This window comes from Gasterosteus aculeatus, chromosome 5 (assembly GCF_964276395.1).
Source record: "Gasterosteus aculeatus chromosome 5, fGasAcu3.hap1.1, whole genome shotgun sequence".
In the NCBI taxonomy this organism is placed as follows: Eukaryota; Metazoa; Chordata; class Actinopteri; order Perciformes; family Gasterosteidae; genus Gasterosteus; species Gasterosteus aculeatus.
In genome coordinates, this window is record NC_135692.1 from 8,616,807 (window position 1) to 8,633,865 (window position 17,059).

Sequence of the window (17,059 nt, forward strand, 5' to 3'; positions counted from 1 at the left end):
TTTTTAATTTCAGTGCTTTTTACCATGCGCATCAACAAGTGGTCACAATTGTTGTGTGTTTATCTTCTTAAAACTGGGCATATATCTTAACTTTAATGGAGCAAATGTCACACATTAAAGACGTTCATGTTAATATATGAATCAACTCATTTAATTGCTATAGTTCAGATATGCAGAAAATACCCTCCTGCATACTTGCTTCAGTCTTAGACACATTCTATGCTACTTTATATTACTAATCCATTACATTTCAGAGGGGAATGTTGCAGTTTTACACATATTTACATAAATGTTCTAAGTAGTACACTATTCTTATTATTTTACTACTGTAGTAAATATTTCTATTTCTATGTGTCAACTCCTCCAACCTCTAGATGTCAGCACAAGCTTTGATTAAAGCTTTCATTCATCGTGTTGGTGCATGGTACCGCTGACTGGTTGATGGAAAAACAATATCTAGCTGTGGTTAACGCAGATGTGTTGGGAGATTAATGCAAATCTGAAAGCAGCCGACATGCATGTGACGCACTATTAGGCTCATTGCGGGATGTTTGGATTGTGGTCTCACTGCTGTGATTGTGTGTTATTAAAAAAATGGCTCCCACCCTGCAAAGTGAAAACTATAACACGTACCACCACAAGATGGAGACTCATTTCCATCAAACTCACTGACATTTTAACATGTTATGAATTGGGATTTTAGGAGGCATAGTGAGGGTCTACTGAACCAGACAGCAATTAAAACAATAGGCAAGGACTGAGAAACGATCGTACTGAGGTGTATTTCACTTCTGAGGTTTAAATCTGAACTCGGGGTGTGGAAGCTGTTCTCTGTAGCACAGGGACGGAGGTTTATAAAAGACATTTGATCAACTTTTTTTCAAAATGTCGTGTACAGTAAATGTAATCCCCCCGCCGGTTTGTTTCCTTGTAGAACTTGTAGAACTTGACCTGGGTCGGATGAACACGTGAATTTGCTTCCACCGGATTGGATTCGTGTGGGGCTCTTGACCCACTTCACTTCCAGCACCACGCCAGTCATAATTTTTTTGTGTTTCCATGGCGATTCAAGGAGATGCAGTGCAGCACCATGGCAACAACAGAATCTTGTGGATACAACCATTTGAGATCCCTGTAGCGCACACACCTGTGTGTGTGTGTGTGTGTGTGTGTGTGTGTGTGTGTGTGTGTGTGTGTGTGTGTCCATTATAACACAGGCAAGAGGTTTGCTGGTTGCATGGATCATGATACTGAGGCCTTTCCTTCACAAAGGATGCTTAAGTAAAATGTTACAGTTAAGGTCCATTATTTCATTGGTATTTTTGCACTTCAACCTACAAACTGTTCAGCAGACTGCTCATCATTTAAGTTTTCTTAAAATAAACAAAACAAAAGAGCTTAACTGTTGGCTGTTAATGCTTCTTAAAAAGCTTCATACATAACGCTGCATAACTTCCAATTAGCACAATATTGACGCTAGATTTTATTTTTAAAGCCCCACATTCTAATGGTGTGGAGTTTATTAGCAGTCCTGCTTTTTATTTTCATTCTTTAAATAAAGTCACCATGAACAATGTCATGAAAGGGAGCCTGGCAACAGTAACTACGGTGGAGCGAGGTTTAGCCACCAGTCAAGTTAATAGTATGTTGTGTTAGCCTCAAAATAGCCACCTTGTACCTCGTGCATTGAGTTGAGTAAACAGATGCAGCTTAGTTTTTGCACTACAATCCAACTAGTCAGTGTTCTGCTATTAAGCAATGGACGGCATCAGGCCCTTTAGCAATAACGTAACATAAAAATGCCAAATAGGTGAATTATGAGGGTGAGAGGGGGGCAACACTAGCCCCATCTGGCTGAGAGAGGTCAACACTTAACAATGATTAAGCAGCATTTTTATTGACAGTTTCCCGTCATTCTGCATCGTGAGGCTGCACGGCCGGTTAATTGGACGAGCACCACCTGCGTCCTTCTGCAAAACCAGCCATCAGTGACGGGCAGCGAGGTACACGGCGCCCTCAAATCGGATTTGAAGGGACAGACGAATATCTGATACTAGCTTTTTTTCATCCGATTAGGAGACAAGGTCTGTGTTGGCCGAGAACAGCAACGACCGTTGGGCAAAATGCAGATTGTGGTACTTTTTGCTCTGAAAATGTGTCTGTTTTTCTGTTACAAAATGCAGGCAAATTCACCAGGACGGTTATGACATTAGGCCCTAGTTGCGTTGGTTGATTAGGGACCGAGCACCGACAAAGTTCAAGCGTAAAACCAAGTTGATCTGATCAATTCCCTATATTTCCTTAAAGTACAGCGGCCGACAATGAACAGAAAAACGAGAGAAATTCAGCCAAAATTCAAAAGGGCAGATTATCTGTTGGGTTTCAAGAGGAAGGCATTTTATCATATATCATATATTACATATACATACAAAATGTCATGCAGCTAGCTGTATACATATACACATTAGATCGAGATTTGTCATAGAAATGAAAATCAAAATATGTTGGGAGAATAAATATCACCAGGTAAAATTAAAGTCACAAAAAAGATTCAAAGAACAATGTTGCTTGCAGCTTCTAATGTTTGCAATGATTTCTTTAAACCATTTCCCCCCCATCCTAGTAGAAAAGGATTGCAGGGAACTATGCTTCTTTTCTGCTTCAAATTTCTCAGGATTTTTCTTTTTATATAAAGAAAAAGAACCCTTGTACTCATTGTCCAATTTTTCTCCCCCCCTGGGAGCTCAAAGAAGCTCTGACTGGTAAAGAGGTTTTTTGTTTTGCATCTTGAGTGCATTTGAATAAGGGCCCACTATCACCATGCCACGTGCATGTTCATGCGGGACGGTCCTTTTTGCTCGTGCACATCAGTGGGAAGATGCATTTGCATTTAATACCTTTCTCAAGCCAAGAGACCGCAGGCTTCTTCAAAACACGTGTGGGTGAAACACCAAAACACGAGTTTCCTTTAGACGCCGTTCCCTCTACAGGATCACACCCACCAGTAGAGGTCTACACTTACAACGGGTCAGCGCCTCTTCTGGACTCCCCCTCAACGTTGAGAGAGCTTACAGTCACTACAGCTCCTGTTCTTGATTTGAGGAGCACGATTCAATGCCCAACGGCAGCCCCTGGCTTTGAATCACCCAGATGGCCTCTGCGTGTGCTGTACCCTCGTCGTTCAAAGGCGGCCCCTCCCCTACATGCTTCCTCTATTGTAATGCATATCTGCACGTGGTGCCTTTTTTTAGCCCCGGGCTCTTTTCATACCGGAATCAGTGCGTCTCAATCAATCAGAGGTCCTTTTCATGCCCAGTGAACAACCCCCCCCCCCCCCCCCACGCGGTCCAGGGTTAGCTCGGAGCTTTTGCAGCCACTCAGTAGAAGGTTGTTTGTCTTATGTCACAGGATTAGAATTAGAATTTCTAAAAGGAGCAGGAAGGGGCAACAATTGTGAAGTTTGATGGATAGAACCATCTGCTTGACTGGTCACCTTGATAAAACATAAGACAGCGTAAAGCTGTGCAAAGGGTTTAATGTGTGTGTGTTTTCCGTCTGCTCCGTCGGTCGGAGGTTTCCTGTGATTCTGGCCCACCTGACCCCTCCCGGGTGGTCGCTCTGTGCCGACATTAATCTCACAGTCGTGGGGAAAAAAGGTCTTGACTGTGGGTGTTTTTCTATCAGAGAAGGTCGTTTTCAGCCGGCTTTGTTTCTCATGCGACTTGTAAACACGCAGATGAGTTTGGTTCAAAGAGAAACCTCTCGCCTTCGTTTGTGGAGAAAGCTGTGGGTTTCTGTTTCATGGTCCATTTATATATTTTAGATTTAAAGGAAGGGTTTATTTGTTCATCTTTGGCTATGATTCTCAAACTTGTTCATACTTTTCTAAGATGAATGAGCGACCACATAAGCCTTCTTTCCATTTTCCTCTCCAATCATCTAAATTATTCACATTATAAATCCAGGGACATGGATGCATTATTTAGCAGGGTCCTTCATATTACATCTCTAAAACCTCTAAAAACCAACTTCAGCTTTCTTCTACAACCCCGACCGAATTCTCCTCCGTCCAAATTTACACTTTCATAACACACGTCCACAATTCACTAAAATAAGGTTTCAATCCCTGAACCGAATTACAACAATCACAAGCATGACCCATCAACATGTGGGAAACCCGAGTAACCACGAACACGGCCCAACACAACAAAACCTCAGTCTTGCAATCGGAGCGGCTTGTTTGAGGACACTTTTTCCTAAAGTGCGACTCGTGGCCTTGCTTTCCACATAAAGGCCTTTTTGTAGAGCCGTGAACCGGCTCAGTGTTGTTCCAGCAACAGGGAGCCGTGGGGGGGAACAATGTGATACCCGCGGCCACCTTGTCTGTTGTCTCAGGTAATCTGTAATCAAATAATGACCTCCAGGGAAAAAGGAGTCCGGGGAGCGGAAGGAGGGACCGGTCCTCGCGGCGGATGCGCAACCCGTGACAGATAAGAGATTTCATGTATCCGTGGAGCAGTTCTTGTGTAAGCCTGCTGGATCACGTTGCATCACAATGACTGAGCTGTTTTCACATCAAACAGATCATCTTGGTTCACAGGAGCCAGTCGATCCACGACTACATGACCCACTTTTTACTGCCACTCTGGTTGGACGTATGAATCACCAACGAGCTCATTGGTCGCACAGGTTTGCTCTGTGAGGCAAAGATGATAAGTGGTTTGCTTTTCTTCTGGCGCTTTGGATGAGAGGACTGATATGAGGCCTGTCGCTGTCGAAAGTTTAGAGAAACATGTTAAACACCCAACTTTTTGATTTTCATTGCCTGTTGTCTAAGAACTAAATGTCCGGCTCACTATTTTCTATTTACCGTCAGCAATGAGAGCGGTATCAATCTCATCTAACGCTCTGTTAGAAAGTAAATGAAAGCATTTAGCGAAATGTCCACCCTTTGAAACAAAAGGTCATTCTTTGTACAGTCTGTTTGTTCTCTTATTACCTTTAGGTACTGGTCACATTCTATGTCATTTAGACACATAACTTTTATTCTCACTATATAGGGTGAAATCGTCCCAAGTGAATGTAGTTATGGATCCTTCGCTAAGCCCCGCCTCCCGCTGCTACTCCTTCTCGCTCTGCGTTACCATGGCGTCCACACCGTCACTCACTTCATTCCCTCAATAAATATGACATAGTATCGGAAAAACAACAGTGATTTTGAAGACAATTGGACATAAGGGTCTACTATGTGTGTTTTGAAGTCAAACTGATTAATTAGTGAAGACAGGTTGAAAAGATAAAAACAGAAGCTACAAAACACAGTGAAAAAAGAAACCACCACATGACCTGGAGGCAGAAATGTAATAAAGCTCCAAATCTACAAAACCAGCTGGAATACGATCGGATTGGAGTCTCTGGAAGCGAGGCGGATAGTTTTTGGGAGCCGGCCAATGGTTCGCTATAATTATCCAATGTGTGCTTGAGGGCTTGACTAGGGGTCAAAATGGGTTACAAGTTTAATGAAGATTTCATGGCTTAAAAGTTGAGAGATGGCAAAACCATTCTGACATGGCAGAAAACACCACACGCTCATTTTTCCCCCACGCTTGCTGGGTCGGCCGACGCCACGTAGTCCAAGCCAAGCATCAGGAAACCACGACGCGGAAAGTGTGTCGGTGGTAAGCTGAGGTTTAATCATCTAATGATGTGTAACCGTTTTATCCCCAGAGAAAAAGCCACAAATCTTCCAAAGGCTTCAGGCCTGTGTGATTGAGCTCTGCATGACTTCACCTCTATCTTTAGACTAAAGAGTGAGCTGGACCGAGTTGGCGAGACGTGTCATCATGTGACCGAAGGGTAATTTAACACTTAATCCTCACGTTTGGCAGGTTTGGTGCGCCAAAAGTGGTCAATTAGAGTCTGCTCACGATGCCCTTTTCACTGAGGGGGAAGTGTGAGGAAACACTGATGACATAAATCCAAAGACCCTCACGCCGCCGCCTGGCAACCTATGTGGCGTTCCTGGAAGTCTTGGAAAACGTGGCTGTCTTGGCGTTAGTGTGAAGTTGAGATCCATCGCTGTCTGCCACCGTGTTCCGTTCTGCAGCATCATGAATCAACGCGGGGTTACAGGCTCTGGGTGTCGGATGAACACACTCAAACAGATGTTAGATGCTTCTATGACACGTCACGTGAATCTTGATAAGACAATGGGGGGGCGCATGAGGGTATGAAGGACGATTCAAGTTATGTAAATCATATGCCGTGGCCTTCACAGTCACCTGGTAACACCTGGACAACTTTTTATCCCTTCAGATGCAGAGACTCTGTGACATTGAGGCCATTCAGGAGGTTTGCGGTAGAATTAACTTTCATGGAAAAGTTTAAGGTGCTTTAGCGTTTAGCCTCAAAGATTGTCGCCTGAAATGACAATTTATCACTATGCGAATGGCATAAGTATATATTATATATTTTATATTTTATATATAATATATGAAATGAAATTATTTATCAACTATTTTCTGTTTATCATATTTTAATGACGCACATAGCCATAAAACGCTCACCTTATCTTACCTTATTTTGAACATAATATTCACTTTGCCGTCGACCACCTGCCTGATTCGACGTGAATGCAGACTATTTGTCGGTGGTGCTTTAATATTCTGTGGAACATTAATATTCTGTGGAATTTTAAAGACCTGGCACGAGTCTGATATGAACATTGCTGTTATGCATAATGGACAAAAGTTTACATTATCCTGTTAACGCTAAAATAACTGCTTATTTGTTTTACTTGTCCGGTTGAAAAAGCGGCGTCTCATGTTTCCCTGTGTGTGTGTGTGTGTGTGTGTGTGTGTGTGTGTGTGTAACCTTGACAGAGAAATGCGAGCTTCATTGGGTGCCTGCAAGCGCTGTGCTATCTTTAGCTTTTGTTGAAGCTTTTACCACTGGCCTCCTCCTCCTCTTCCCACTCTTCCTCCTCCTCCATTCCCCTCAGCCCACTCACTGTTGGCTGCACATGCAAACATGCACACGTATGCGTGCTTGCACTCAACCAAACGCCACACACACACACACACACACACACACTACTATAACGTACATATGCACGCGGCATAACTGTTTCTGGGCAGATTAGAAGAAGCAACCTACTTCTGGGATAAAAAACGCGAGCCTGATGTTTGTTTCTTGCTGCAGAGTGAAAGACTGACTTGCTCCCAGAGCGGCCCTGATTCCTGCCTGAAGGCAAGTTATAAGCCGTGAGCCTCGCAGGGGACACGCTGGTATTCCTATTGGCCTAAAAACCGTGTATTAAATTCAGTCTGTGGTGCACTCAGGCTAGAAACTATTAATAAATGAATTTGCCCCATCCAGCAATTATAATTATAATAATCAGAGTAAAATGGCCCAGCATCTCTTTTCTTCTTCTACTGGTTCTATTGCATATTATGCACATGGGTTATTGTTACTACTGGTCTGAAATGCATTCATTGTTGATGAAAGCTTAAGCTTTTAATTAGCTGTTCACATGCCACTGCGGTGCTCTTTGATTCTGTTGTATTATTGCGGCAATGTACAAGAATATTCTCACTTACAATAACTGTGCAAAACAAAAGTAACTCATGGAGAAATCGCAAAAATATAAATCAACTTGAAATTGTCAAACGATACCAAAGAAGCTTGTTAAAAGCTGCAGCGCTTTAGAGACATTTTGCTCCTCATGATGTTCATCTACTTTATATATTTCCACCCGGCATGTGAATATTGCTTGGATATTACTGTTGATAAACCGGTGTGAGGTTGGGTACTGTTTGTTATTTTGCACCAGAGAATGAGAGTTATTGGTGTCGGCGTGCACCTGTAATGGCCCCCCTTCCCCTATAGCTCCCCCACCTTTCCTCTTCCTCCCCCCCCTGTTTCTGCATTGCAGTGTCTGCAGCCGTCAAGGGAGCATATGCAGCGCGTGTCATTGCTGGTCATCTCCCCGGCACGCACAGACCACCAGGCAACACGTCGAGCAACACGACTCACAACTTCTACCTCTCGCTTCACCTTCTGCGCCGCGAGCCGACTGTGATGAGGAAGTGGAAATCAGAAATTCATTCCTGTTCTTTTTCCTAGACAAATATTTAGATATTCTGTGTGTTTTTTTCCCCAATGACCTCCTGCGGGTTTTCCACACAGCTGTTACATCCTCAGCCCCAGTATGTTGCCAGATCGGACCCGGCTAGTGAATAATGAATGGAGAGGCGGATTGTGGCCTGTGCTGACTTAATAAGAACTGTACTCAAGTAAAAGCCAGTGGTTTTTGGTTCTTCAATCCTTTGCATGTCCAGAAAAATTGCAGCCTGCCCCTGACTAAATGACAGGGTATTTAGTTGAATTCAATGGGGCGTTTTCTTTCTTTTACTGTCTCTCGGAGTTTCCATTGAGGTTTGGAACAACCAGCAGAAGCTGTTTGAGTCAATCTCCTCTGCACAGTTACAGATCTGTGGATGCTTCATTTAGGGGGATTTAAATGTGCGGAGTGAGACAAAGAGCATTCGCACAATGGCTTCCCATTTACTTTCCCCCTTCTCCTCTCCTATTATAGTGATGGGAGTGTCTCGGGCTATTGACAAGAGAGCCCAATGTCACCTCGGTGTCATTGTGATATAAATATATGAAGCTGCACACTCAATTGAGTTTGACCAAAAATAACAATACTGCTGCATTTCACCGTGTTGCACCATGTGGAAAAAATAATGAGGGAACGGCCGCATGTTTGGTTTTATCAGCGGCGTCGCATAAGGAAAGGTGGAAACGTAGAAGATGTTTGATGAGTTCTCAGGATCTACAGGACAATATATTCTGTCCTTACAGGAGTAGGTATAGTGTATATATCCCACAGGTAAAATATTTCCACTGCTAAACTTAACTCCCCTTTGGTAATTCATACTTTTCTCTTTTTTGGACAGTACCCCCTCGGTGCAGAAGGAATCCAACAGAGGAACATCTGCACCTTTGTTAATTTGTGCGACATAGTTTCGGGGGTGTCAAAGCTTTCAAAAATGTCCCTTTCATTCGTTAGTTGGCGATTTGCAGTTATTACCTAAACTCTCAGCTTCATCGACAGAACAGATTCCACTGCTCAAATGTTCGCTTTGACATTCGAGAGAAAGACGTCAGTCCATGAACTCTGTATTAAAAATGAGAGCCAGCCCTTGGAAATGGTTACTGACAAGAAGAGCGTGACATGTTCCTTTTCTCCCGCAGTTTCATTCATCATTTCTTAATCATTTTGCACACCGTTAAAGCAACGCTGGAAGGACCTACACCAGCTCACAGGCGGTCAGGATTCATGCAATTAGACAAAAGCTTGATGTGCAGCAAAGTCATGAAAAAATTTCAGTGAAAAACACAAGCTTACAACAACAACAACGCTCACTTACATGTTGGTAATGTTAATGTCGAGGGACAGAAGAAACGCAACAAACTGTTGTCACATGTTGTCACACGTGGAGTCAAACTGAGGTCTTTTAGTTGAAAGTCGTGTGTGTGTGTGTGTCTGTTGGCCCCATGGCGTCCTTTGTTAATAACCAACTACTTTGAAGCACAAACTGGGGCACCGACCTCTCAAAAGAGCTGGCAGAGTGCAGTTGGAGCCAAAACATGAGCGAATGGCGGCCGTGCCTAATCATTTTACGGCCAGCAAACTTGAATCAAGGTTGATGTAATATTCCAGTGAATGACCACATCGCCTAGAGGGAACGAACTCGCTGTCAAATCAGCTGTGAAGGTTCTTGGAGGACTCGGATTTTACTGCCGAGACGCCTCGTTTGGAAGATCAAGCCCCAAATACCAGATCTGATCCGCATGGGTTCCCCTTCACAACCGCGATTCCCGGCCCAACGGTAATGAGCATTCATTGTACCGAGTACACTTCAGGTCATTCAGTTTGACCATTTTGACCCGAAAGAACATTTCAGTTCAAACTTAAACGATGCCTATAGGTTAACTGCGCATTAGATACTAAAATGTGGATAGGAAGTAGAAGAAGTGCTCGTATCTATTTTTACAGGAGTGAAACCAATCTGTGAGTAATGTGTGAATGAGTCAAAAGCAGTGGAAAAAGTGAGTGGACCGTAATCCAGAGTGAGCTGTATCCCCGATACAAAAGTCAACCTGATCATCAAAGCGTCAGTAAAAACGTCCTCACACGTTTTCACTTTAGAAGAAAACCCGAAGGAACAATTTTGAAGGAAGCAAGAGAGAAGGAGGAAACAGACACGCATGAAAGCACGACAGCACAAGCGGAGTGAGGAGAAAACGTCCCGGCACGACCGGTCCACGATGATTATTTCTGTGCAACGAGCTCCCCAGCTCACGTGCAGCTTCCCTCCCACGTGTCCTCGCTGACCGCGCACAGCGCTGAACTAGAAAAAGAGTTAAAAGGACGCCAGCCAATCAGCAGCTCCCGCATCCAGGGGAGAACCCCGGCTCAGCGTGATGGAGCTCTGATCCCTGATCTGCCAGGCGGGACGCGGCGACAACAAAAAGCCACGTGGGGAGAGCGAGAATGACCTTAAAGGTTTTGCGGGCGGATGGAGTCAGCTTTTCTTTCTGATGCCGCTGTGGTTCAATGCCTCCACCAGGTTCAAAGGCTCCTTTTTTAAAATGCGGTTGCGTGAGGGAGCTTTTCCATAGTGTAGGCGGTCGACACAACTCCTGCTTGGAGAAACTACCAAAGTAGTGCCGTGGATAGCTAAAGAAATCCGTACAAATGTAAGCGTACATTATATTTAGAATATTTCCACTTTAATATTGCCGTCAGACAATCTGCGCTCACTTCAAAGCCACGGGACTCCAAAGCAGTCATTGTACTGATGCTGCCTTCGTTTAGACACTGGAATACACGAGTTAGCACTAAACACACCGCAGTGCACTAAGGAGGGATGTTTTTCTCACTCCATCACATTAGATCATTCCATTCCATTAATTCACGCAAGGTATTTCCCCAACCGGCACATTTCGAGTCGCCCACTGGCCCGTGGGACACAAATAAACAGCCCCGATCTGTGCGCAGCCCTCACAGCATGTCTGAGCCAAAGCTATCTGGGTTGCAGCTCAGAGGCCCGTCTGGGTTTAAACGCGGTAATACTCGGGATTAACCGGAGCTGGTGTTTTTTTTTTTACTGGGCTCCGATCGTGTGTCCCCCCGCTAGCTGGCGAGAGCCAGATGGGTTTTCTGGGTAATCCTTGCGTGGGACGAGGACTTAGATCGCGGGTGGCGGTGTGGGAGGACACAAGGCTATTTACTGCCAGAGTAAGAGAGAAGACAATGTGGTAGAACCGTGGATGGAAAGAAAAATAAAAGTTACGAAATGACACAGCAAATCTTTTTTCAGCCAGGGGCCACTTTTTGTAATTGCTCTCAATGTTCCGCATCCTTCTTTTGTGTTGCCGACATCCTTTTCTTTTTTGTCATTGTGGTGAAGATTGTGGTGCGCCTCACGTCATGCGTCACCTCATGAGAACCGTGGATTGACGGAAGGCCTGAAATGAGAGAAATCCAAAGGGATTTCATCTCGACCCTTTGAGAGTCCATGTTGCAATCGTCCATGAAGTCATGTTGTCATCCCCTCCCTGCAACGGTGCAGGTTTAGCCATTGAAATTAGATCAGGGATGAATATGAGCCCCATCATTTCCTCATGGCTCCCAAGAGCTATGAATCATCCCGTGTGTTAAATATAGTAATACAACCTGTGTTTTCGTGCAGCCCGAAGGCGATTCCATACAACCGCTGTGATATCGTCTTTTTCACAACTAAGAATTACAGCTTTGGTGTTTCTTCGCTTGCACCCTCCAATAGGGTGAAAGACTTCACTCTGTGTGGTGAAAGTCCAGCTTCAGTTTCCCACTCAGTGCCTCGCCATCCTTTCAATAAAACACGCTGGGCTCTAAACGAAGGCCAAGTGGCAGCTTTACGACCCTTCAGGAATAAAAGCTAATGCAGCCGCCCACAAACATTGTCGCTCTTGAAACCACAAAGGACCTTCACTTCACACCGGTACTAACAGCCCCCCCCCCCCAACAAGGTTTCCTAGAAGGATACAGAGGGAGGGAGATTTGAGACATTTTTCCCTTCGGTGCAAAAGATAGGATGTCAAAAACAGCAAGGAAAATGAATTATTGTCAGAGGGATGGAGGGAGATAAAGAAAAACAGATATCAGGATTCTCGTATTGATCCGAGCTTCTTCATGTAATCTCTCTGCCCGCGGAGTAACGTCACGTCGATGGGACATTCAGCCACGGAAAAGCAATTTGACCCCCGGTGCTGCCTCCTCGGGTCACCCTTAAGTGACTGCTGACACCAGGTTGCCACGGCGACGGAGAAATTATAGCTAGGCCTCGTTTGGACGTGTTTGAAAGGGATTTGTGCCCAGGGTGCTAATGTTTTTCATCACGAGGGCATGAAGCCATAAAGAGGCTGCAGGAGAGAGTTAATGCTCTTTTGTTGTTTATCCGGACGTTTTTTTTTTTTTCTTTCTTCTTTTTGTTTTTGAGATGAGGAAGAAACTCTACACCCCTCAGTTGATCTTTGAAATGTGTGTTTTTGCGTAACGGGACTCTGTGAGTCCAGTGACCACTGGATGTAATGACAAGACGTTTTGCACACACATTCATGGTTCCCAGAGGATGAATCCAAATGACTTTGCCACCACGAGGAACGCATCGGGGGTTTTGAGTGAAATGTCTTGAGGCTTGTTGACGTCCGGTACATTTTAGTACACACACTCATGATCATTTCAGCAGGAAATGCAAACAACGGGTGAGCATTTCTTTGTTTATGATTAAATATAGAGCGGCCGGGACGACGCCAATGTTTGTAGGTCAACCCGGAAGTTAACATCACACAGCGAAAAGACATTACAATTATTATTTTGGATTTTTAATTAGCATGTTTTGCAATTCTGCATGTATAAAGCAACTCCAAGGTCACGTAACCCCCCCGTCTCCGCCCTTTAGCTGAAGGAGGACAAGTGATTTTTAGGTAAAAGCTTCTAGATTTTGCCGCCTATGTTAGCATCGTCATAGTGAGCGTGTTAGCATGCTGACATGCTAGCATTAGCTCAAAGCAAAGCTGTGCCTCGTGTAGAAATCCATCAGAAGTGGGAGTGAATTGGATTGCAGCATCGGTACCCTGTGAGGTTTAACCCTCATCGTCATGTCTGTAACCTTTTCCTGCTGCTTCCCCCTTGCGGCCGCTCCGCCGGCCTCCTGAGGGGAAACGGGAAGAAGCCTCTGGATTGTTCCGTGTCCTTGGGTTAATTGGCTGACTAAGCCTGTCTCTGAATTATGTCACATGACTCCAGGGATACACCTAGCTACGTGGCGTCTAATCCCTGACACATAATCCCCAAGGATTCCCTCTGCTGCGTATTTCCTGTCAGCCGCAATTGCACCTGAAGCAGAAGAGGCAGGAGACGGACACGGAGTGTGACAGGGACACGCGAAAACATGCAGCTCCACTTTCCTTCTCTGCAGCCAGTCAGTCAGTCAAAGTGTGCAATACTCTGTCTCCTGATCCGCTTGCTCTTACACTTTTTAACTGATGGCCCCTGCATGCACCCCAGTGGGTTTCTGCTGTTTAAAAAGCCCCAACAATCGTGATGCTAATTTATTCAGGGACCAGCTGCTGTGTCAAGATGATTCTGCAAAAGACATCCTTGAAAGTTTTAATGAGCTCAGCGACGCTGATGATGGAGGACGGTGAGGTCGCACGAGTTAATATGCTGTGCGTGTGCGTGTCTTTTCATATCGTATGCGCATGCATTTACGTCTTGACATCCGGCATCAAACTTAAACTCGGCTGGAGGCTTCTGAGAAGATAACAAGTCATTATATCATCATGTAGAGCAGGACGACTACGCAGCATGAGCACACGCACATAATAACACACGTATGCGTGTGTGTGTTATTCCGGTCCGCAGTGTGTGACTGCAGATTGAACCTTGTTTGTTGCACAATATCACAAGTAGCAACTTAGTTCAACATGCAATCTTTTGATACTTTGTTAATATTCAAATGTTGATGAGAGCATTCTTTAAGCACAGAATCTGTAATAATTTGGCTCACTATTTGACTCAAATCAAAACCAGCAACTATCAAGTAAAGCAATGGATGTTCTGTGTGTAGATTTATTAAGTCTTTGTGTTACAAAAATGTACAATTTGTATAAACATTGTTATTATAGAAACTGAAACTTAACCTCTGTGGCCACATAAGGAATGCACTTGGGATTACAGTTCCATGGCAAGGACATTTAAAATGTGGTGGTGCTCCATCACCACCGAGCTCTCTTTCATTTAACATCATTTACAAAAGTCCCTCCGTCCAACACAAGCACAACAAATATTTCAGGGAAGCATCTGTGGAACGAAAACGGCAGTTCAGTGGGACAGAACCTGTGCAAGCTTGTGAAGGATTAAAAGGACGTTTTATATATTATAGGGACTGGAAACACAAACTCAATATTAGTCCTACTGATAACAGAAAAGCTTGCTATAATTCCCTAAAACAGGTGTAAAAAAGCACTTAGTGAAGACTAATTGCTCAAGATCCCTTTTAAATCATAAAATGTTGGGCAGCTGCAGGACGAAGAATATGCCAATAACTCTTAACTCTCAATTATTGTGAGCATATCCATTTCTCCTGAACACGCAGCCGCGTGTAATTGTTGTTGTGTCGGCACAAATCACTCTCCCGTTAAAACGAAGGGACCCATTAGGCTCCAAAGCGTCTCGGCCGCGGATCAAATCTTCACGGGCAGGAGCCAGGAGGAGTTCATCTCTTTCTGTTCTTGTTGTGCTTCACCATCTTCTTCCTCTTAAGTATCATCTCGTAGAGTTTCTCCAGGCCCGGCTGCAGCCCGCGGCCGTCCACGGCGCTGCAGCCCTGCACGTGGTGCAGCGTGTAGGTGCTCAGTTCGTGGACGGAGAGCAGCTTCTCCACCTCGCCCGCGGAGGAGGCTGAGTCCTGGTCCTGTTTGTTGGCCAGGACGAGCACCGGAACCCCCTGGTTCTCCGAGGTGCGCGTGATCTTGTGGAGCTCCACTTTGGCCTCCTCCATCCGCTCCAGCTCGGTGGAGTCCACCACGAACACCATCCCGTCCGTCCGCCGGGTGTAGGACTTCCACAGCGGGCGCAGCTTCTCCTGGCCGCCCACGTCCCACACCTGGAAGTTGATGGTTCTGGAGGCCCCGACGGCCACCTTGATCTTCTCCGTGTTGAAGCCCTTGGTGGGGATGGTCTTCACAAACTCCTTGAGCTTGAGCCGGTAGAGCAGGGAGGTTTTGCCGGCCGAGTCGAGCCCGATGACCACCACGTGCAGGGACTGGAAGTTTGGCAGAAAGGACGTGTTGGGAGCAATATCAGTCAGCTGGTTCCCCATGATGGCAGCCGGCAATTCACACCTACTTGGGGGAGGTGACGGATTCCTGCTTTAATCCTCTTTTCTTTTTTTTTTTCAGTCGAGTGGCATTTGGTCCTCGTTCTCAGAGGCCGAAGGGATCAGACGGTGCTGTAGATCAAAAGCAAACAGAGTTGATGCTTAACGAGAAGACAATGGGGGCTACATGTGTGTGTGTGTGTGTGTGTGTGTGTGTGTGTGTGTGTTTGCAAAGCCAGCTGCTAATTAACAATCTCACCTTAAGAATTTAAATTAATGATGATTATCAGTAGAGGCACATCTGACAAGTGTTTGATTTAATTTTCATCAACGGGGTGCATTAATCGCTTTAAGCCTATTTGTTGCGTACTCGGGGAACTTGTACACATCATGTGAAACGATAAATTCACATAACAGAGCCGAACCACTGCTGATGGGGTGACCGGGGTCAAGTCCTAAAAAGCCTTTTCCTCATGGAACGTACATGTAAAGGCGGTGGATGGATACTATCGTGTATCCATCTGGTGCAGCAGCACTAATCCGGTTGTTGTTGACATCCTCATACAGCTGCCTGTGGCCGGAATACCGGGAGATATCAGTTATTGGCTCTGCTGTAAGAGTATTCCTCAAATATTATTATTAATGCAGACGCAATGTCGTGTGTTTGTTACTTGGTTGTTTATGAAAATGTTTCTATTGGGAATAAAGCCCCATTTTTAGTTGTTCTTCCCCTCTTGCACGGAACAATCCGGTTTGTGTCGTATGTTATTAGCGAGACGTTTTAACACGGATAAATATAACTTCAAGATATCGCGCGTGATCCTGAAGTTAACTTTAAGGGATAACCGGTCACCATTAAAACAACTAATTGAAAACAGCAGGTCACACGTATGAAATAATAAAATCACCGAGACGTTAAACATGTCCTCTTGCGTGCATCTCTATAAAAATAAAATATATATACATATACATACATACGTTGTTTTTCAAATGCGCAGCGGAAACATTATCCACAGGCAATAAACGCGTCCATGGTCCACAGATTATGTTCGTCCCGCCGGTCACATCCGCTCCTCTTCTCATGCAGCAGCACTGAGCAGCTCCGGAGAGGCGCGAGCTCACAGCGGCACCCACAGCCCTGGTGACGTCACGGTCACCTGGACGGCGTCTGCGCGCCCCCTTCCGGCGCTGCGGGGAAGTGCAACTGCAGTTTGTCGAAAGTCCCTCAATTGAAATTATTAACATCAAATATGAACTCAAATGATGGCCTATTACACTATGTGTATATATTACTACTGAACTATATTTGTCGATGAATTAATGTGTACGTCATGTTGAGGGGGATGTTATCAAATGACAATAATCACACATCATAATTACGTTTCCTACCAACTAAGTATCAGAAAGTACAGCAAGTACAGTCTTTGTTCCATTACTATATATTATATTATATAGTATATTATATATATTGTAATGTTACGTATATATATATATATATATATATAAATACGTATATCTAACTAATACTTATCACAAATGTAAAATAACTCTAAATGCCCTTTTTTATTAGAAAGCTGTCTCAGTAAAATTCAAGTTTCAAGACATTTATTGTCATATGTATAGTT

The 17,059-nt window shown here is 44.5% G+C and overlaps 1 protein-coding gene across 2 annotated transcripts; it reads right to left on the reverse strand.

The window, feature by feature from the left end:
* Positions 1-14,169: 14,169 nt before the first annotated feature.
* arl4d (ADP-ribosylation factor-like 4D) lies at positions 14,170-16,621 on the reverse strand. Of its 2 annotated transcripts, none has more exons than XM_040177335.2 (2): positions 16,413-16,621; positions 14,170-15,566 (listed from the first exon to the last, which is right to left on the reverse strand). In XM_040177335.2, exon 2 carries the CDS (start codon positions 15,435-15,437, stop codon positions 14,832-14,834), a length of 606 nt encoding a protein of 201 aa, XP_040033269.1. In that variant the 5' UTR covers positions 15,438-15,566; positions 16,413-16,621; the 3' UTR covers positions 14,170-14,831. The 2 variants fall into 2 exon arrangements, with proteins under 2 accessions (XP_040033269.1, XP_040033270.1); XM_040177336.2 differs by having other exon boundaries at positions 16,409-16,548.
* Positions 16,622-17,059: the final 438 nt, after the last annotated feature.

Excerpts from the sequence above, each read along its gene's own strand:
- arl4d (XM_040177335.2), bottom strand. The coding sequence starts at position 15,437 with ATGGGGAACCAGCTGACTGATATTGCTCCCAACACGTCCTTTCTGCCA.